The following is a 22193-nucleotide window of genomic DNA, read 5'->3' on the forward strand; positions in this document are numbered from 1 at the left end:
TATAAGTGAGATCATTCAGTATTTGTCTTTCTCTGTATGACTTCTTTCATTTATCAGCAAGTCCTCCAGGTTTATCCATGTTTCCATATTGTTGTAAAAGGCAGGGTTTCCTTCTTTGTTAAGGCTGATTAATATATATATATATATATATATATATATATATATATATATATATATATATATATATATATATATATATATAATTATCCATACATCTGTCGACAGACAGTTGGGTTGTTTGTCTATCTTGGCTACTGTGAATAATGCTGCAATGAACATGAGAGTGCAGATATCTGTTTGAGATAGTGATTTTATTTCCTTTGGATATATACCTAGATGTGAGATTGCTGGATCATATGGTAGTTCTATTTAATTTTTTAAGAAACCTCCATACTGTTTTCTACAGTGGGTGTACCAATTTACATTCCCACTGACAGTATATTAAGGTTCCCTTTTCTGCACATCCTTGCCAACACTTTTTATCTTTTGATTTTTTGATAATAGCCATCTAACAGATGTGAGGTGATATCATACTATAGTTTTGATTTGCATTTTCTCTGATGATTAGTGATGTCAAGCACCTTTATATATACCTGTTTTATTGGCCATTCTTATATCTTCTTTTGTGAAAAACCTATGTAAGTCTTTTGCTCAATTTTTCTTGGGTTACTTTTCTTATTATTGAATTGTAAGAGTTATTTTTATATATTCCAGATAAACATCTTTTGTCAGATATATTTGTTGTAAATATTTTTTCCCAGTTGATGGCTGGTCTGTCATTCTCTTAAGTGTCATTTGATGGCAAATTTTAATTTTCATGGCAGTCTATCTAAATTTTCTTTATAGTTGCTTTTCTTGTATCTCATCTAAGATATCTTGCCTGCCCCAAAGTTACAGGGAATTTCTTCTATTTTCTTCTAGCAGTTTCAAAGTTTTGGGTTTTAGATTTAGGTCTGTGATTCATTTCAAATTAAATTCTATGTATGAGGTAATGTAGAGGTCAACATTTATCTTTTTTCTGTAATGATATCCACTTTTGAAAACACAGTTTTTGCATCATTGAAGATCAGTTAACTACATATGTGTAGTCTATTTCTGGACTCTGTATTTTTTTGATCCATGGATCTAGTTATCTTTTTATACTAATACCACACTATCTTAATTAACGCAGCTTTGTGATTTGTCTTGCAATTAGGTAGTACAAGTCCTCTAGACTTTTTCAAAATTATTTTTGCAATTCTAGATTAATTGTAATTCTATGTCAATTTTAGAATCAACAAAATATTTTCTAGAAAAAAAAGCCTAGTGGGATTTTGATTGGAATTTCTTTGAATATATAGCTAAGTTTGGGAAGAGTGTATTTCTTTTTTTTTTTTTTTAATTTTATTTATTTATTTATTTATAGCTGTGGTGGGTCTTCGTTTCTGTGCGAGGGCTTTCTCTAGTTGCGGCAAGTGGGGGCCACTCTTCATCGCGGTGCGCGGGCCTCTCACTATCGCGGCCTCTCTTGTTGCGAAGCACAGGCTCCAGACGCGCAGGCTCAGCAATTGTGGCTCACGGGCCTAGTCGCTCCGCGGCATGTGGGATTTTCCCAGACCAGGGCTCGAACCCACGTCCCCTGCATTGGAAGGCAGATTCTCAACCACTGCGCCACCAGGGAAGCCCAAGAGTGTATTTCTTAGTAATATTGTCTTCCAACATGAACATTTGTTTATCTGTATTCCTAAGTAATATAACTGTCCATAATATTTGAATGGTATATTTAAATTTCATTTTGCAACTATTTGTTGCTATCACATAAACATACTATTTATTTTGTATACTGACCTATCTTGAAACATTGCAAAATTTTAGCTGTATTTGAAGCATCCTGGATGATGTGATCTTCTTCCAGAGAGGATTTACTTTTGCAGATGGCTAGGACACTAGTATTTCCAAACCATCCTAGTACCTTGGATATTCATAGTATTCAAAACTGGGCTATAGTTCCTGAAAGGGTGCTTTATTTCCACTTTGACTTTATTCTTAGGATACAGTCCTTTGAAGTTCCAATCCAAAGCCTGAGGATCGAGGGTGACCAGAGAAACTTCCCCTTGGTAGGCTGAATTATAGTTTTTACTCTCTACTAATTTTTTCAGGCTTTTAACCATACTTCTAGAATAAGCAGATGTTGCTAGGATATAAACATCTAAGATGACAAGCTCATTTCTCTGGGTTTCTTTTTCTTGACCCTGTAATTCTTCACTGCATTTTTAGCTCTCTGTTGTCTTCAGATAAATGCTTTTTACATTTTTCCAGGTCTGAATAATTTAGTCCACCATTGCCAAAAACTTCCAACTTATTCTTTAAACCTCAACATGAGTAATTCTTCTAGATAATTATCTTATTAGATTTGCCTTCTCTGGAGGATCATTTGAGAATTTTGAAGTAACACTTATGCTATATTAACATTCTTGATTTCTTTAAAAAGATATCTCTAAACACATATCTATTCTCAATGCTCTACTATTTTAGTACCAAGGGTTACCAAAGAAAATAAGAACTTACCTTTAACTATAATATTTAAAGTTATTTGCCTTCTCTTTGTTGCATTCATAATAATGTATGCATGTACTTTATTTTTTCTTACTATCTATACATATTCCATTTATTTTTGTATAACAATTTTTAAAGTCCATATATCTGTGTTAAGTACAAACTTAGCAACCTCAAAACTAACTGAACTTGGCTTGGCTTTCAACCTCCATTTTATCTGAGGAAAAAACTTAATTTTCCAATTTAGTAAATTATAAATTGTTTTACTCAGTCTTTATGAGGTAAATTCACACTCAATTCTAGAATTCCTCTTTTCCATGTTGCTCTCCCCAAGGATTACAAAAGGACAGCGAAGTTAGGCATCATTCAGGAATTATGAGGAAGAGAGGTCTAGCCTCCGCTGAAGCATACATCCTTGTATGTGATTTTGAGGAAGGCTAGAGTACCCCTTCATTCCACATCTTAGGCATCTTCCCATCTGCTAGAACTGTTGAACATGTCTACACTTTTCTGGTGTGCAGGAGACTCTCAGATCTTTCATGCACTATGTTGCAGTGCATATTTTGTGAGGCCACCCTCTGATCAACTGACCTAGAAATACACCTCAACCATTGTTACTCTTAACACACACTAGGCTAGAAAGGCAACTATAGTTTCCCCAGGCTATACATCCTGTGAAATGAGGCTCCCATATGGGTTTTATGATCTCCCTATCTCTGAAACTTGGCCTGAAGTGGGCCAGAGGATAGAAACATTACACTGGCATCCAGGCTCTCTTTCTTTTTTTCTCCCCCAAACTCCTTTATGTAGTTCAGTGTTTTTACTCTTTATTCAGCATAGAGAAAAATCAGCTTTCATATCAGCAAGTATTCTTCCAAACTCTATGTTTCTAAAATATCATATATGCCCATATTTATTTAAAGAAAAAAACCCCACCTTTCTCAAAAATCCATCTCTTGCAGTTAAAAATATTTAAGATTATTGTTTCTGTTTTTAGTTATTTACATTCTACTTAGAAACTCAACAGACTGCTTTGGGCTGAGTAATAATCTACAATTACCCCTGATATAATAAATGCTACTGATTTAATGAATGGAAAGCCTAGGGGCAATGCAAAAAAACAGGAAAAAATTCCAGACTTTACTTAAATAATCGGAAAAATATACATAGTAAGAAAAAAATAATTGGATTTTAATAGAAATTATATGGATCCTTCAACACAGAATACTATGATTCTTTATGGATTTCCCTGGATAATATCAATGATCTCACGGTAAACCTGATGATATACATCTAATCCAAACAAAAAGTCTATATGATTATATATAGTAAGAAATAGTTTTATGGTTAATATGGTTTTTGATTTCAGAAAGTAAAATTTTAACATCTTCAGGATCAGCCAACAAGTCACTTTCACCAAGTTGCAGTTGGCACATTCATGTTTGCCACATTGTACAATGGAGAAGTTGTCTAAATACAAATAAGTAAAAATAAGAGTTTTCAAAGGGAATAATACATAGAAGGTGTTATTTACTAATTCTTTAAATGGTAATTTAAAGTACAATTTGAAAATAAGCTTAATCTAAAATAATTGTTAATAAGGAAGCAATGAGTATAAAAGAATGGTTTATTATAATTTTTACTTAGAAATAAATCAGATACAAATTAAAACTAGAGAGTTTTTCTGCTTCAGAGTATTCAGTCATTCCACAGAGACAATTTCAGTTTTATTTATAAAGAATTAAAATATTTTGATCAAAATTTTCTTTGCCTTGTATAACTGTCATTATGTTTATCAGTAAATGATAAATATTGGCAGTCAAGGTCAAATATGATTTTATTGAATTTGATCTTTATATTTTACTTTAGACTTTCACACAAGCAAACTACATCAGGCATTAGAGTTTAGCTAAGGCAGAAAAGTATGGTGGAAAAGCATAAATTTTGAAGTAGACAGACTTGGATTCTAGTATCTCAAGACATTTGTCATCATACTCAGACAATTTTTAACATCTTCTCATTAACTTCTATTTTTTTCCTAATTATTGTATGTTTTTGTCTTATCTTCCGTTTTAGGGTCAAGAACTATATTATGCTTTTTACTTCTTATTTAACCAAGCACAGAGCTATGCATATTATAAACACAGTATTTTTCCTCTTGAGGGATGATGAATTATTCTACTGCTTGTCAACTTCTCTAGACTTATCTAAGATATTTGTTGTTAAAATATATAGCAGACATGGAAAAGCCACTTTGGTTGGAAATGAAAATGTGGATCTAAATCAACATGATCTTCATCTACTGGTGCTTCTCACTGTATTATTGTACTCTTGGGCTTTACAGATGAGTCTTTACAGTAAAATCATCTCAATTGATCAGGGAGGGTAGTTTTTAGTTCATACATAATTATGTACTTGATTAAAATGAACGAAGTTCAGAACAGGACTGCCCCAGTCAAAAGCTTTCAAGTGACTAGAATTAAAAAGCTGAAAGAAAAATTTTAAAGTGAAGATATTTATTTTGTTCACTGATGTACACCATAAGCATAGAACAGTACAGGGCACACAGTAGGTGCCCAATAAATATTGTTTCAATGTGTGAATAAATGCAGTTTGATTAGATGTCCCTGGTCTAGCTTCACCAGAAATAAACTAAACCTAAAGATAAGTTGTAATAAATTTTTGAAAATAATTTACCTCAAAACGATTACTTAGTAAATTTAAACACTTTTAAAATGAGTAAGCCCTTAACCAATATTAATAACACTTTAAATGTATCTAGTGTTTATTAAACTTAAAGAACATTCATAATCATCATCCTATTTAATTCTCATAGTATTTTTGTTAGGTCAGAGCATTATTATTAATTATATTTTTTAAATTAAGGAAACTGAATTCATAAAGATTAAATGATCTTGCTCAATGTCACGCTGCCAGTAAGGTTCAGAGAAAGAATTCAATGTCTGGTATTCTGGTCTCAAGCATAGTGTTCTTTCTATATTATCTTGGCTCTCAACATTAAGATGGTATTCACACTGGATTTTTTTCTTCATCAATATTCATTCAACAAATATTCTTGAGTATCTACCTCATGCCACGAACTCTTAGACTTGCAAATAGAAAAGTGAATAAAACTTGCTCATGTTCCTCATGGAGTTCACAATTTAACAGTGGAGAAAGTGTAGTATAGTGAAAGAGTAGGCATTGAGAGACCTGTGTTCTAGTGTTAGTTTTTAGGTTTTTTTTTTAATAGTTTTAAATATTTGGGCAAGTTAAATGATGGGCATGGCCTAGATGATCCCTTGTCTACTGTTCTGAATGAACATTTTCTCATTTTTAAAACAGAAAATAACTGTATTGCTCCGATCATTGCTTAGATTTAGAGGCGCTAATAGATTATATTATTAGCATATATTATAAACTTTAAAGAATCATACAAATTTTTAATAATTTCATTTTACCCTTCTAAATTTATCATTCTATGGCAACTGCCTGATCCCTAGAATGATGAGATAAACTGTGAGTAGTTTAACTAAAATTTTACTAAAATGCACCTTAAAATTTATACCTGACTCCAGTGGAGCATGTTTTGAACAGATGTTCCTGCTGCGTTTTGTGACATATACACATCCACACGACTCTGAAGGGTTAAAAAATTTTATTTTTAATCTTAGTCCAACCATAGAAGACAATCTTTGATAATTATTAAACTAAAAAGTTTCAAGGAAGTTTAATTTCTAATAAATAATGTTAATAAAACAAAATTATATTTAAATTAAATACATAAATGTACTTATTAAAAGTAAATTTTGCATTGCTGTAGAAGCTATTATTGGATTTCTAAGTTATGAGGTCCATCACCCCAAACTGAAAACAATCAAAAATGATATAACACACACATACATCTTTTGAAAGCACTAAAGAACTGAAAAGATAGAAAGAAATTACCAGGACAAATGGAAGACAAAAGACAAAGAACCCCAAGACAAAAGCAAAGCGTTGAAGCCACTTTTTCCTTAAGTTTATTTGCCAATCCCAGAAATTTTAAAGTTTCATTTTAAGAACTTAGCTAGTTAAGGAAAGCAAAAATCAGCCCAGGGCTTGCTGAGGACAGTTTGGAGATTTAAAAAGAAATTGTTTCCATGATAAACTGGGGTCCCAAAGTTCTACACAATTCAAAATGAAGCTGAATCAGAAATAAAGCAGTGCTCATGTCAATCTGTAATCTAGGTATGCATTGCCTTCATACTCCCTGGGAACCTCAATCAGTGAACAAGACATGGAAGGTCAATGTAATCCCTACCAAAATCTCAGCAAGTTATTTAAAGGATATTGACAAACTGCTTCCAAAGTTTATATGGAGAAGCTCAAGACCCCATATAGCCAATATAATGCTAAAGGGGAAAAATTGGAGGACTGACACGACACAACCTCAAGACATTATAAAGCTACAGTAATCAAGACAGTGTGGTATTGGTGAAAGAATAGACAAGTAGATAAATCGAGCAGAATAGAGAGCCCAGAAATAGACCCCTATAAATATAGTCAACTGGTCTTTGAAAAAAGAGCAAAGGCAATGCAATAGAAAAATGATAGTCTCTTCAACAAATGGTGCTGGAACACTTGGACATCCACATGCAAAAAAAAAAAAGAAAGAAATCTAGACACAGACCTTACATCCATCACAAAAATTAATTCAAGATGGATCATAGGCCTAAATGGGAAATGCAAAACTATAAAACTTCTAAAAGATAACATAGGAAAAAACCTAGATGACCTTGTGTGTGGCAATGACTTTTCAGATACAGCACCAAAGGCACAATCCATGAAAGAAATAATTGATAAACTGAATTACAAGAACTGGACAGAGTCAAAATTCTGGGTTGTTTGATGACACATTTTCCAAATTACATTGGTAAGAGTTTTTGCTACCTGTTCTTCCTTGCATGATAGCTTCTATTCAGTTCTCTGAGTGACATTGGCCTGATTCTAGACACTGCCTTTTTACAAACTGAAAGGTTCTCTTCTGGTTTTTCATACTGCCTACAGGAAAGAAATTCCAAGTCAGACCCTGCCTTCCCCGTAGATCTTGATAGGATCAAGAGGACTGAATCAAACTGAACTATACAATCACTCTTACTGTTCCCATTCACACTGTGTATGAAATTTTTCACTTCAAACTTCCCTCAACCCTAGATAACTTAGTACACAATCATATTACAATCTATGACACTGTCAACTTTTGTCCCAGAAAGGAGACTCACAAATTTAAAGGCTAAAAAGCCAGAATATAAGCTTTCCTAATAGTTCACAAAAAAAAAGTTCTCAAAGACACTATAATTACAGTAAATACATCAGTGGCCAAATACACTACCCAAGACATAGAATAAATAAAAAAGGCAAGCAGAAATAAAGATTATATTTATGATTCTTCTAGTCATTCCATGGTAGGTATATAACACTAGATGGACAGAAGAATACGAGAAGTTTTTTTTTTTTTTAACCTTCAATGGCAGAAAGTACGCTGCTCACACCTTTTGGGAAAAAGGGAGAGAATGGAGTTCATTTCTTCTGTTATGAAGTGTTTCTTTCAAATTTATGTAATTGTCTATTTAGCCTGCTGAGACTCGCATAAGACCTTCTTAAGGTTGAATAAAATCAACATATCCTTGCGGTATGAAAAGATGTTTGGGAATTAAGAGAACACGTCTTTTTCTTTGAACGAATAAATTGGTTCTCATTGGGAACTTTCTTAAAAGGTCCAGGTGCAAGAACCAACTAACTAGTCCAAATGCCACAATTGCTTTTTACCAAATCTGGATTTTTAATTTAATGTGCAGAAAAAACCTTAGAATGAATGCCTACATCTTTAAGAGAATCTATATACAATCAATACAAATGGCCTTGGTAATAGTAGCTCAAGTACCAAAACAGTTTCCCACTCCAGGAATTTTGATGAATGCCACAAGCATATAAGTTAATTGGCAGGCACTAATTCTAATTATGGAAGGATCAACAAGGAAGGGAAAAAGTATTAGGAACCAGGATATAAGAGGAGGAGTTATGGAAGCCAAGTGAATAGAAGACAGACTAAATACATGAAACCTCAGGAAACTAACATTTAATAGCAAAGACTAATAATGATAAACATCACTGCAGCTGCTCTCTGTTCTTTACAGAGATCAAGACAAATATGGAAGCAAAATAATCCCAGCATGGTAATACAAATTAGCTTCATAATGTTGGTATAGTCACAAAATCAGAAAGGCTAAGAATCTACGTATAAATGGATAAAACATAAAATGATACATGAGGCATAAAGTAAGTACTATTAAGAGCTGCTTTCTGAAAATTGACAAAATACATTTCAAATACAACTTGTTCTCACCATATTTAAGTTCTTCAGGTCATATCCAGCTATCATAAACAAGATATCACGGCAAATGTTATCAAAAATCTTCAGTGGACACAGCTTTGAACCAACAAATCTTTTAAAGGAGGTATTAGATAAGAAGTCTTTGCTGCCAGAAAAAAACTGTAAAATAAATTTACTCATATTTGGAAGACTAAAACAATTAATCAAAAATTGATGTGGTGAGTTCACACAAAGACATTATCTCACAGTTTAAAACATTTAAATTAAGGGACAAAACTTGGGAGCAGGATGTAGAGATGATTTGATTAATGGATTTTCTGTCACAATGAGTTGTCCAAAAGTATCATAAGTAAAATCCTATCCCTCTGTAGAAACAAAGGCAAGAATCCAGTGTAAATGAAGACAAAAAATTCAAATCATACATCTGGCTGTTCAAACACAGCCAAAACCTTTTATTTTGAAAGCGGAGAATCATTATCATTTTGGGTTATCAACTACAAAAAGGAAAGGAATAACATACCTTGATCACTGACTTCCAGTTGTATGCCATTTTAATTAAAGGGCTTTCTGAGTATTTAATGGAAAAAATTGGCGCTAAGGCAAAAAATATTTTGATGCTTTCAGCTATCTTTGGTATTGTGGAAAATGTTATGAATGCTGAAAGAAAATAAGATATAAATAAACTATTCTTAAGCAATTACTATCATGTAAGAAATGACACAATGGCGAGTAAGTTCAATAAGCTCTGAACAATTAATTCACTCATTCATTTCTTAATTCATTTATCAAACATTTATTGATCACCCAGTATGAGACATGCATATTGATCACAACATAATGCTGATTATTAGGTTCTAAAATAAATGTGTAGATCGTAAATGAGGATAATTCAGCAATAAATAAGTTTTATAGCACCATAATTTAAAAATCAGAAATAATATTATATATTTGTGTAACTGGCAATGGTGAAATGAGGTAAGTGAATTTTTCAGATAGATGAATCTTATACTTTAGGTAAGAAATTCAATAAATGTCAAATTGTTTTAATATTTACTTTTAATTAAAATTTCCTTGCCTTCTTGTACAGAGGATGCTAAACACTACTTTATATTTTACTGACAATTTAGAGTAATTAATATGACAAATAGTAGTTTTTCCTTTTTTGACATCTTATCAAGCTAGCTACCTGCACATCTCCTCTATTTTTATTGGCTCTTTTTTCCCTGGGTTCTGAGAAGTCAAAGAAGCAAAGAATTATATATCATATTGCAAGTCAATTAGCTCTGGCACATCACCCATTTTTTTCTTGTTTAATTATTTGCTAGGATTCTTGGTTCCAGACAACTGAACAGCTGATGACAATTTGGACTAAAAGTCATGCAAGGTTAATAAACATCAGAGAAAAGATCTATGAGAAATGGGATGAGATTGTTATTTAACACACTTTTTCTGGTAGAATGTAGAGTATTTCTATAAGAAAACGATACTCTTCAGACGAGAAAAACTCATTTAATATTGAATATTGGCTTCTATTATAAAATGGACTTTTCTACTTCTAAAGTAGAAAGAGTAAGAGTGAACAGGTTTACAATACCATGTAAGAGTGTTACTTTAGGTCTTAGGGAATTTTTTTCTGAACGCAAAGTTGTTACGCATTAGGTAGAAGCGTTAGTATTGTGAGGAGATCAAAGTTCTTTTCTAGTCGTCTTTAAATATAGGAAGGCTTTCTTCAAGTTTGTGCATTTCTTAAGTTTAATTTGTCCTAAATGTAAAAACGTAAATATACTTTTAAAGTTTCTTACTCATCAATCTCTATGCTTCATTTTTAAAAGAAAAATAATTATGAAATTTCTATTTGTGGAACAAATGACTTATTACCTCACTGTGATCTTTAGATGGATATCCAACTTTTATACAATTGTAAACAAACAAAACCACAAACAAAACCTTATTTTTACGGTCAATTCTTTGTGACTAGAAAAAACTATGTAGAATTAAAGCAGGATGTAAGCTTCCAGGGCACTGCTACGTGATATTTGTCTCACAATTCTGCTTTGTTTCAATTACAAGTCTAGAAGCTGACCTACATCTTTAAGAAATATATCTACAAACTTTAAAAGTGTAATTAAGTAATAGTAGCAACGATCTTTCTTGCCATACCAATGGTAGTGCCTTGTGAATGGCCTACATAAAATATTTGCTCTTGTTGGGTTTGCTTCACAATGAAATCAATGGAGGCTGGAAGGTCATATTTAGCCATCTCATCAAAACTACAAAAGAAAAAGGAAAATAAAAATTTACTTCCTACTAATGTTATATTAACATTTGAAGATAATGAATAGGTAGATACATTTAAAGCATTTTTCAACTCTCTTTGGGTATTATCAATAAGTTAATAGTATAATGTATCTACTGAACAGAGACTTCTGTGAGAACACAAAGTCAAGGAAATAAAATAGTCACAAAACAGACTTATAAAGAGGATGCTTGTGTATTCTAAATACAGTGCAGTAGACTAAATATATAGGTTACAGAGTGAAAAAATAGTTAAAGGAAGAGTAGGGTAGTCAAAAGTTTACAGCTAAAAAATGAGAAAGAAGCTCAAAATCAAACAAGCACTCTTTAATTTCCAAGGAAAAATTTATATAAATTTTGATGGTCTATTGAAAGCCCTGAGTTGAGAAAAAAGACATGTTTTATTTTATTTAATTCAAAAAGAAAAAAAATGTTCAATACACTTATAAAATGAAACATTACTTGATTTTTCTTATACCTGAAAGCCCAGAATTCTTTGGAATTTGTTTTTAGGTACAAGTGTTTCCTGGACCAAGTAGTCCCTCTGCTGTTTCCCATCCATACATCATAACCAGCATCTGCCAGAAGGAAGCCTAGGCTGTTGTTAGGAAGATTGGAAATCCAGCTGCTGGCAGATGTGAGCAAACCATGTTGCAAGTATACAACAAGCCTCTGAGCTGGAAAAAAATGCAGAAAATTTCTTTTAGAATATTGTAGTGTCTACATGAGTATCTCACCTCAAATTTAATCTTTTAATATATAAATATTAAAATATATAAATCTCAGTTTATATCAGAGTTGTTTAACACAGTTCAGTAATGAATTTCTTTCAAATGACCAAGTGGGCAATTAGGTCATGTCAAACTTAAACATATAAATTTTTAAGGATACAGAATATTCAAATATCTAATAGTAACTTGGGTACTCATATACATTTTAAATAGTATATTACATAAAATATATTTTCTATGATTTTCCCACTTTTTCACTTCATAAAATAATTTTATAATCACATTTTTCACAGACGTAGTCAATATAGGTTTCATCATTAGAACCACTATTTTAATCACCAGCATTCCCAGAGCTCTGATTTATACTTCCAAGGTTTTTGAGAAGCAACACTTTTTGAATAACATAATGTGTGTTCACTAGTAACTTTGTTTTAAGTCCCAAATTGCCATTCACACATAATCCACTGGTTGGTGGGCAATGAGGATCACATCATTGATTGTAGGTGGAGTACTGAAAGGACCTTGCATGTTGTAGCACTCCAGTGGTTAAATTTTCACCTTTCCTGTGATGATACAGGATAGGGATGACTGGCTTGTACTGAATCTCTGACAGTGAAGAGGTAGAGGAGAAATAGAATTATGAGGGATGGGGAATTGGGTAGTTGTTGCTGAGTGCCAATGATGTTTTTTTAAAATATTTATTTATTTATTTGGTTGCACTGGGTCTTAGTTGTGGCAGGCAGGCTCCTTAGTTGTGGCTCCAGGGCTCCTTAGTTGCAGCTCACCAGCTCCTTAGTTGCAGCATGAGAGCTCCTTAGTTGTGGCATGCGAACTCTTAGTTGTGGCATGCATGTGGGATCTAGTTCCCTAACCAGGGATTGAACCCAGGCCCCCTGCACTGGGAGCATGGAGTCTTATCTGCTGTGCCACCAGGGAAGTTCCTCAGTGCCAATGATGTTTTGAAGAGAGAAAATTATAGGCTCAGGGCACTCAATCACCAAAATTCAAAGCAAAGTATAAAAGACATAAGACCTCTTTGGCATCATCTAAAACCCTCATTTTCTATAGTCAGAGGGCAAATTGAGGTGAAAATCATGGTCAGGACCTAATTGTAAGAATAGTAGAACTTTAGGAAGGTAGAACTTTCAGCCTTGGAAAGAACCCATGCCATATTCAGGAACTTAATGGGGAAGTAGGACTCTGAGACTTGAGATGAGAATATCTGGGTAGAAGAGCTTCAGAAACTTGAATCCCAAATTTCCCTGAACTCAGTGGGACTACAGAAGTGACCCAGTCCTCTTTGTTAGAGGACAATGGCCCCTAACTTAGACACCTTTCAGAAAAAGCCTTCCCCTACTCAAGATCCACCCCAATCCCTTCCCGGATACAGAATTAGTTACTAGGCTTAATTGAAGAAGTGTTGAACTTGCTGAGGGAAAGGAGAATTGTACACTAAAGGAGCTACAAAACCTGGCTAATATGTACATAACAGTGGGAACTGGGAGAGTATGCTTGTATCAAAGGGAGAAACATATATATATATATATATATATATATATATGGGTGGATCCCCCTTTGTATCAAAGGGAGAAACATATATATATATATATATATATATATATATATATATATATATATATATGGGTGTGGATAAGGGAGAGTTTATTCATATGAGAGCACACTCCTATGACACAGGATTTTACACACTGGCAATGGTTCCAGAAGTCAGTTCTGACATTCTGCCGAGATTTCTTGGAAGCTTAGAAAATTCCAGAATTGATACAGCAGATTATGGAAGAAAGAATAAAAGGGCTTAGATGAAGAAATGCTCAAACTATTAAATAAGACCAGAACATCCACCATCTGATTCATGTGCCTTAGGAGAGCTTGGAGGATATTCCATTTACCAACTTGAAAAAAATACACTGGTGAGGATACCAGCAGAAAATAAAAGCTCAGAAGTGAAGAACTTCTGCTTCTATTTGGGGATATATACTAAACTAGAAGAAGTATCACTCCCACCTTTATAATGAACTAAGTTCAAATCCATAACTTAAACAAAAATCACCAGAGAGCTGACATCACAGAGCAAAAATCTGGCCCAAAATCTGAGGAGAGGCAGGTGCTTGCAGGGAGAGAGGAGATATAAGCCTTCCATTTTGGAGAGACACAATCAGAATAGTTCAGATAGAATAATTGAAGGCAGTGAAGGTCAAGTATAGGGTCCAGGTCAGTATGAAGCTTCTGGGTGCAGTAGGAATTGGGAAAGTCTATCCTCTCTTGCAAGCTCTTTTCCATGAACCCTACGTGAACCTCAAAGAAAAGACTGCAAAGAGTCTTAGGAAAGTGTCCATTGTGGTGCAGACTTGCAGGAGGTGCAAGGAACTCTCCTCCCATCCTTTCTTCCATCTGCCCCCCAGAGCAATATTCAATCCGTGTGTGGGGGAAGGGGAGAGAATAGGAATGGTAACAAACGATACGCAGAGTACACTAACCAACCAAGTGCATATGATGACTCAACAAATAGATGTCAGCCAGACACTGTTTTTAGCTGCCCCAGTGCTGTGCAACGGGCTCACAAAATAAGTAGCCATGACGACAGAGATGTAGGCAACACACTGACCCATAATTTGGGCCCTCTCATGAAGGCAGATCCAGCTACTGCCAGGGCAGTATGTCCGACATGTCAGCAAATGAAATCTCACATGGTACCATCCCTCAAGGAAACCAAACCACCCACTTGGAGACAAGTTGGGTACATCACATCCTTTAAGGGCAAGAATTCATTATGACTAGGATTGATATACATTTTCACTATGATTTCCCTTTTCTTACACATAGGATAAAGCCAGTACCACTATTCAATAGTTCATGGAGTGACTGATCTGCCAACGTAGGACCTTCTCATAACATTACCTTGAATCAAGTGATCCACTTCAGGTCAAAGAAGATTCATTCATTGGCATATAGCCATGAAGGCCGCTGGTCCTACCACATAACTACCATCAAAATGCTGCCAGCTTGATTGAACAATGAAACAACACCTTAAAGACTAATTGGAGATGCCAGTTGGGAGATGACATCCTGTAAGTGCACGTGCTATCCTTCAGGATTCATTATATACCTTAAATAAATGGTCATAATATATTGCTGATTACCCCAATTAATAGAATACATGAGTATGAGACAAAGGGGTGAGATTAGAAATGGTCCCATTCACTATCACTCCCAGTTACTCAGTCAGTGACTTATAATTTTTATCCTAGAAATTTTAGGCTCTGTAGATCTAGAGGCCCTAGTTCTCAGAGGGAAAACACTTCCACCATGGCACACAGGAAACATCCTAATAAACTTAAAGCTGTATCTGCCACCTGGTCACTTGGGGCTCCTCATATTAGAAGACTGGGAAGCAAAGAAAGGCATTACTATACTTACCCTGAGATAAGGAGTAACTGACCTTGATCATGGGGAGCTAGGGCTGCCGACATATAACGATAGGGAAAAATATATTTGGTATTCAGGTGATACACAGGGGCATTTTTTGTTACTCCCATGTCTTGTTTTAACTGTAAATGCACAAGTATGGCAACTATGACCTGCTAGGGACATAGTAGCCCTTAGGGATAAAGGTCTGGCTTACCATCAGGGAAGACAGCTGAGAGGAGGGGTAATCTACAGTGGGTAGTAGAGGTGGGAATGTATGAGTACCAAATCTGGCTTTAGGATCGAATGTGATAGCAGATGTCTTAATGTGCCCCCCTAAATTTCCTCTTGTAAGTTTTCCCACAAATTCTGATCTACTGGAAACTTGGAAAAGCTATACCTGGATGAAATAAACCTCATGTGAAAAACAAGTGGATCTGAGTAGTGCAAGGGGTACACTCTACTAGATTATTTTAGTGCACCACCTAGATTTCCTTTACTAAGCAGCTTGATCATTCTTCCAGGTGTGGTGACTGGTGCTTTTGAAAGGGTTCACTATTGCCCCTTTCTCTGTGGAATTGCCCCCCAGCAAATGGGAATTTCCTCAGTCAGATTATATTTCTTTCTATGGATAGCCTTCTGGCAGTGACTAACTGATACAGGAATGCAAAAACTAGCTCCCTAACTTCAAGGTGGGACCACTTTTGTAGTGCAATTCAGGGATCTGTGAACTCCTCTGAGATGATATTGTAACTAGACTTAGCTGAGTCACATTCTTCCTTAGCTCCTTCCCCTGTCTTCCCCTGATTTCCACATTATTTTCTCATGCAAGTATTCTAATCAATAAATCACATGCACCTAAATCCCTGTCTCAGGGCTGCTTCTAGAGAACACTAAGGCACTTAGTATATTTTAAAATTATCTTTAAATCTTTTATTACAGTATCTGGAAAATTAGGTCATACCCTAAGGAATGATTACTATAATTATGTCAAATCTATGTTAACATTTTCTGCCTAGTAGATTTGACCTCTATAAGGATCCAAAATTATATTGATTGAGGCTGTTCCAAATTAATGTATCTTCTCTGAAATGTACTTTAATGTTCAAAATGAAAACTTGAGAAGGTGTCCTAAAATATGAGAAACATTCTTTTCAGGGAGAAAATCTAAAGAGAAAAGAAAAATTTCCTGGTTTGTATTTGAACAATTAGATGAATAGGCAAAAGTAGTCTGTTACATATTGTGCTAGTAAGTGGCACATCTAGAATTATAACCCTAGTGACAAATTCTAGTGCATTTTTTTGGAACCTCATTCTGCTGATAGTCGTGTACCTACTGCTGGAGTAAAGAGCCAGGTTAGGCTGCTAACAACCTGATCTCTTTGCTATTACTAGAGGAGAGAGCTATAAAAACAAAGAAAGAAATTTTTCCCAGCCATGCTTCAAACCTACAGAATAATATTACTGTGTTTCAGAGCATTTCTAAACCCTCATTAAACAAAAAAACTTCTAGAGAATCAACATGTATGAATATAGTGATCCACAAAGAAAACTTGGAGGAGCAAGATGTGTTCCACCATTCTTTAAAACCACTCTGTGAACAGGAAGCTAAAGGAGATTCAGACTCTCTTCTTGGGGCATGTAGAGATATGTATGTGAAGTTAACTATTCACCTAATCTTTAAACACTTTTCTTGTCCTAAACTCACTGAGAAGAAATGGAAAAGTTAAGAACTTCAGGCCCCAGATAGTCACAGGTTTATCTTGAACTGAACATTACCTGAATTGTTATCGTTTTTTGTCTTCCCATAAGGATTTCTGTAAAGGCCAAGGATATAACCATCTTCAGTCGTAATATCATACTCTTCATCTGGGTAGCCCCAGTAGGAAATAATTTGGCTCTAGATAAAGAAAAAGCAAACCTTTTAGAATAAGATTGTTAGTGAATTAATGTAACCTAATTAATCTAACTTATTAATGTAATCATGAACCTATGTATTCTCTCTCAGTCTCAGGCCTATATATTTTTATCTTCACTAATTCACTGATTAATTCAGTAATAAATATTTACAGAACATCTACTAAGCTTCAGTCTTATATACCAGGGATTCATGGATAAATAAAACAACAACAGCAAATAAATAAATAAAATGCCTGCCTTCACGGAGATATCTCAAGAACTAACCCAATAAATTTTTTCTGACTACTCATCTCTCATAGTTTTACCTACTCACCCATATACAATTTTAAAATATGTTTATCCATAAATGTTTGCATGTCTATGTATATAGCTAAGATTATTTCTGGAATTTGTTATGTATATGCATATATAGAAGAGAGAATTTTTAAGTCCTCCAGGCAGGTATGGATATATTTATGTATATTTTCATTTCAGACACAGAATAAAGCAGAAGGGGAAACTGTAAGCTACAGAATAGTAGATGGGGAATATTAGTTGACAAATATTTGAAATATATGAATGTAGAGATATAAATTTGACTGTAGATCTGTTCGAATAAAACCCTAAAAATTGAAGGGTAGCATTCCCTGTTATTTCAGCAGCTTAGCATTTATTTCCTTGCAACTTACAATATTCATATTTGCTTCAGGGTTCACAGATCTTTGATTTTTAAAGGCACCATGAGTAGTTCCAAGAATTAGGATGAAAGACATCACCTTGAAAAGGTACCACATTTGGGATCTACACATAAAGGAGATGTTAACCCTATTAAAATTGCAGCAATTAATACTATTTGACTGCTCAAATAATTCTATGAGGTAGGGAATATTACCATTTTCAGATGACAAAACAGAGGCTCTGAAAAATTAAATAACTTGTCTAAGGCTACACAATGTGTAATTGGCAGTCAGGATTCAGATTCAGGCTTGCTTTACTCCAAAATCCATGCTTTTCTAATTACTCTATTCTGTAGCACAAATTCCCTCTTTAAGGCCTTCTTTATAGTACTGTTTAGCCCAATTTTGAGATCTTGATCACATATTGCAACTTAACTGATGTCTGAATTAATGTAATAATATGCTTACCAGACTAACATTTATTTAAAGTATGTTTAAAGGTTGCTGGATTTTGGGGAGGGAAAGGGGACTAATGGGGAGATTAGGAAGCTTGGATAGCTTACATTCAGCCTCTCAGGGTTTGGATTTTATTTTGTTTACAGAAATGTGAGTTTTGAGTATCCAAATTCTGGGAAGCTAGGACACTTAAATCATTTCTAGAAAACCGAGAAACAAGGGAACCACAAAGGTCACCACCCAAATTTTCTCCCCAGAAGCTTGACTTACAGATTTCATGAGCCTTATAAAATGAGCCAGACACTACACCTGAAAGGATATTATGCAGAGTTTATAAAACTCCCAGCTCCACAACTTACAAACTATGTGACTTAAGCAAGTTACTTAACCTCTCTGAACATCAGTTTCCCTACCTATAAAATGTAAATAATACATATTTCTCAGGGTTGTTATAAACTTAAATTTGATAAATAGGATATGATGCTTTATTAGTATAATACTAGTCACATAACGAACATTTAATATATATTAGACCTCCTTAAGAGAACAAACTACACACTAGAAATTCAGGAAAATAATTTGCATGCAAATAATTGCTATATCTTATATAGTAATTAAGCCAGTCTCCAGTGCAATATTTAATAGCTTGGTACAAATTATTTGGATCTGAAATTTAAACTGCATCTATTACTTAAAAATTTTTCTAATTTAAAGCTTTGATTTATGGAAACTGGACATCTCACCTTTTGGTCTAGAGGTTTGTATTATATTTAGTATAATATCTGTGCTTTTCATTGAAGGCCAAAAGCAAATTTTAAAACAGTATTACCAAGATTTTCTACCAAAGAAGAGAGAGAAACCTGCTAATTTAAGTGCATAAGAAAACAATTTATAGCATTTGTAGTTAACAACAGTGTTATGTAAAGTGTTATGTAAACAGTGTTATGTAAAGTGGCTACAAAAACCACAAAAAAATTGAAAGAATACTTTGTTGATACTGATAATTTTGAGGTGCTTTTCAACTCTAATTGAATTTGATATTGATACTACTAAGTTAACATGAGCTTTCAAATATACTTTGGACATATGTAATTTTTATACTGATATTCTGCTTAAAAGTCAAATCAATCCTCTGAAAACACTGAAAAAAATTTTGTCAAAGTAGATGAAAATATACAAGAAAAATGATTTATGGATAGTCAATTCAGTTACCGAAAGACTTCTAAATACATTCAGAAAAATTTGGGTATGTGAAACTACTCTTTTAAGTATAAATTTTATGAAATCTAAACACATATTAAATGTCTGATAAAAAAATTTAGCTCCCAAATTGAGACATTTTTATAGGAGTAAAATACACAACAAATTTTACAGGCTTAGTACAAAGAAATTTTTAAATATATCAATAATTTTTTGCTTATGTGTTGAAATGACCATTTGAATACAGTGGACCACTATTTATTAAATTCACACAGATACCATAGAATTAGATGTTGCTACTAAAATAAAATATTACTTTTACTTGTAAACCTAGTGTCTAATGAAGCAATTATTATTACTTCAACTTTAGCCACTCACCAAAATTTTCCATTTGTGTTGGCTGCCTGGTGATATACTATTTCACGAACTGGTGCTTGGATTTGTGTAGGGATAAACTTTTAAAAGATAATTTTAAAGTTGGAAGTGTGACAGAAAATTGAGTTCTGTGCAAGAGCGCTAAAATTCAAGGTAGCCAAAATCTTACATAATGATTTTTAAAGATTATCACCCAGTTAGCAAAAGCACTTAAACAAAACATAACAGTACCAAAAATCTGCATTATTAATAGCACCCATCTATGACTAAATATAATTTCTTAAAAGCTTATTTGAGGATTTTCTTCAGTTTCTGACATTAAAATGATTAGTTTGACTCTAGATACAACCCACAACAATGAAAAACATTATGCCATACCTCCCTGTTCTTGTTGATTTTAGGTGCCTAATGTTTGTGACTTCAAAGTTGTCAATCACAGATTGTGCTCCTTTTGGCAAAGTTGGCTAAATATAGTCATAGGGAAACTGAAAAAAAAAAAAGAGTATTGTTCTGGAAACAAAAATAAAATGAGAACATTTAATTTGATTTTGCATTTATTTTTAATGCAAAATCAAACCCAGCATTATGTAAACTGGCAACAAAAACTACAAAAAATATTGAAGAACACTTTGTTGATACTAATAATTTTGAGTTGCTTTTCAAGTCACTTTCCCATATGCTACTCTAAATACATTCACAAAAATATCCACAGAGTTTGTTAGTGGTAGTTTCCTACTAGTGTCTGTTTTAAAAAAATTAGAATTATTAAGACGTGATTCTAATTCCCTTAAAATCCTAAAATAGATTCCTGTTCTCCTGACTGGTAGTTACTGTAATCACAGTAATGAGTAGTAAATATGCAGTCTATGAATGGTGCAAAGCAGTTCAAATAGAGAAACAACTGTCTTATAATTATTGCTAGGTTTTGAAGATTTCTCCCTATGGAAAACATGAGCAAGTGCTCAATTTTTTCCCTAAACCATATGATACAAAGTATAACACTGAAGATGGGCTGAGATTAATTAAAAATATATATTGTAAACTCAAGGAAAACCACTGAAAAACTTTTAGGAAGTATAAATAATAAGTTAATAATGGAGATAAAATGGAATAATAATAAATGCTCAATTAGACCTCGAGAAGTCAAAAAGATTTTTTAAAAAAGAAACAAAGAACAAATAAACATGGTAGTAACATGGTAGATTTTAATTAACAATATAATAATCACTTTATATGTGAATGGTCTATACTGGTTAAACACAGAGATTGTCAGATTGGATTAGGAAAGCAAGACTCCACTCTGTGATGTCTACAAGAAATATACGTTAAATGCAGATACATAGATAGGTTAAAGAGCAAAAGTATAGAGCGAGATATACCAAAAGAAAGTTGGACTAACTATGTTGATTTCAAACAAAGTAGACTCGAAATAAGAAAATAGATAAAAAGCAAGATTACATAATGATAGGAGTCAGTTCTCCACGAAGACATAACAATCCTAAATGTGTATGCACCTAACAACAGACCCGTAAATATATGTGAGACAAAACTGATAGACTAAAAGGAGAAATAGACAAATTTACAATTATATTTGGAGAATTCAACTCCTCCTTTTCAGTAACTGATAGAATGAGTAGAGAGAAAATCAGAAAGAATATAGATGACCTGAACAAAACATATCAACCAACTTGACTTAGTTGATGTTTATAAGACATTCTTCACAACCATAGCACAATACACATTCTTCTCAACCATACAAGAAATATTCATAAAGATTCTGGCCTATAGAAAAGACTTAAATTTAAAAGAATAAAATTCATACAAAATTCTTGGGCCATAACAAAATTAAACTAGCAATCAATAATAAAAGGTATCTAGAAAGTATCCAAATATTTGGAAATTAAACAACACATTTCTAAATAACCCATATGTTAAAGAAGAGTGACATTCAAAAATATTTTGAACTAACTGAAAATGAAAATACAACATATCAAAATTTGTGGGATGCACCTTAGCAGTACTTAGCAGGAAATTTATAGCAGTAACTGCTTATGTGAGAAAATAAGAAAGGTAAGAAAAATCAGTAATTGAAGTTTTACCTTAAAGAAACTAGAGAAAAAAAAAGCAAATTAAACTTAAAGCAAATAGAAGGAAAGAAATAATAAAGATTAGAAGGAAATCAAAGAAAATGAAAGAAAGACAAATAGAGGAAATCAAAGAACCAAA

At 33.4% G+C, this 22193-nt stretch overlaps 1 protein-coding gene across 1 annotated transcript; it reads right to left on the reverse strand.

The window, feature by feature from the left end:
- Positions 1–194: 194 nt before the first annotated feature.
- On the reverse strand, positions 195–21885 carry LIPJ (lipase family member J). Its single transcript, XM_082423975.1, is given in 11 exon segments — positions 195–3859; positions 3861–3951; positions 3953–4005; positions 4951–5022; positions 6104–6175; positions 8924–9070; positions 9432–9568; positions 11072–11181; positions 11685–11883; positions 17140–17260; positions 17949–21885. Coding segments are annotated over 11 exon segments (1209 nt in total). The 5' UTR covers positions 18069–21885; the 3' UTR covers positions 195–3772.
- Between the last annotated feature and the right edge of the window lie 308 nt (positions 21886–22193).

The sequence above is a fragment of the Balaenoptera physalus genome (genome assembly GCF_965194825.1).
Source record: "Balaenoptera physalus genome assembly, chromosome: 14".
NCBI lineage: Eukaryota > Metazoa > Chordata > Mammalia > Artiodactyla > Balaenopteridae > Balaenoptera > Balaenoptera physalus.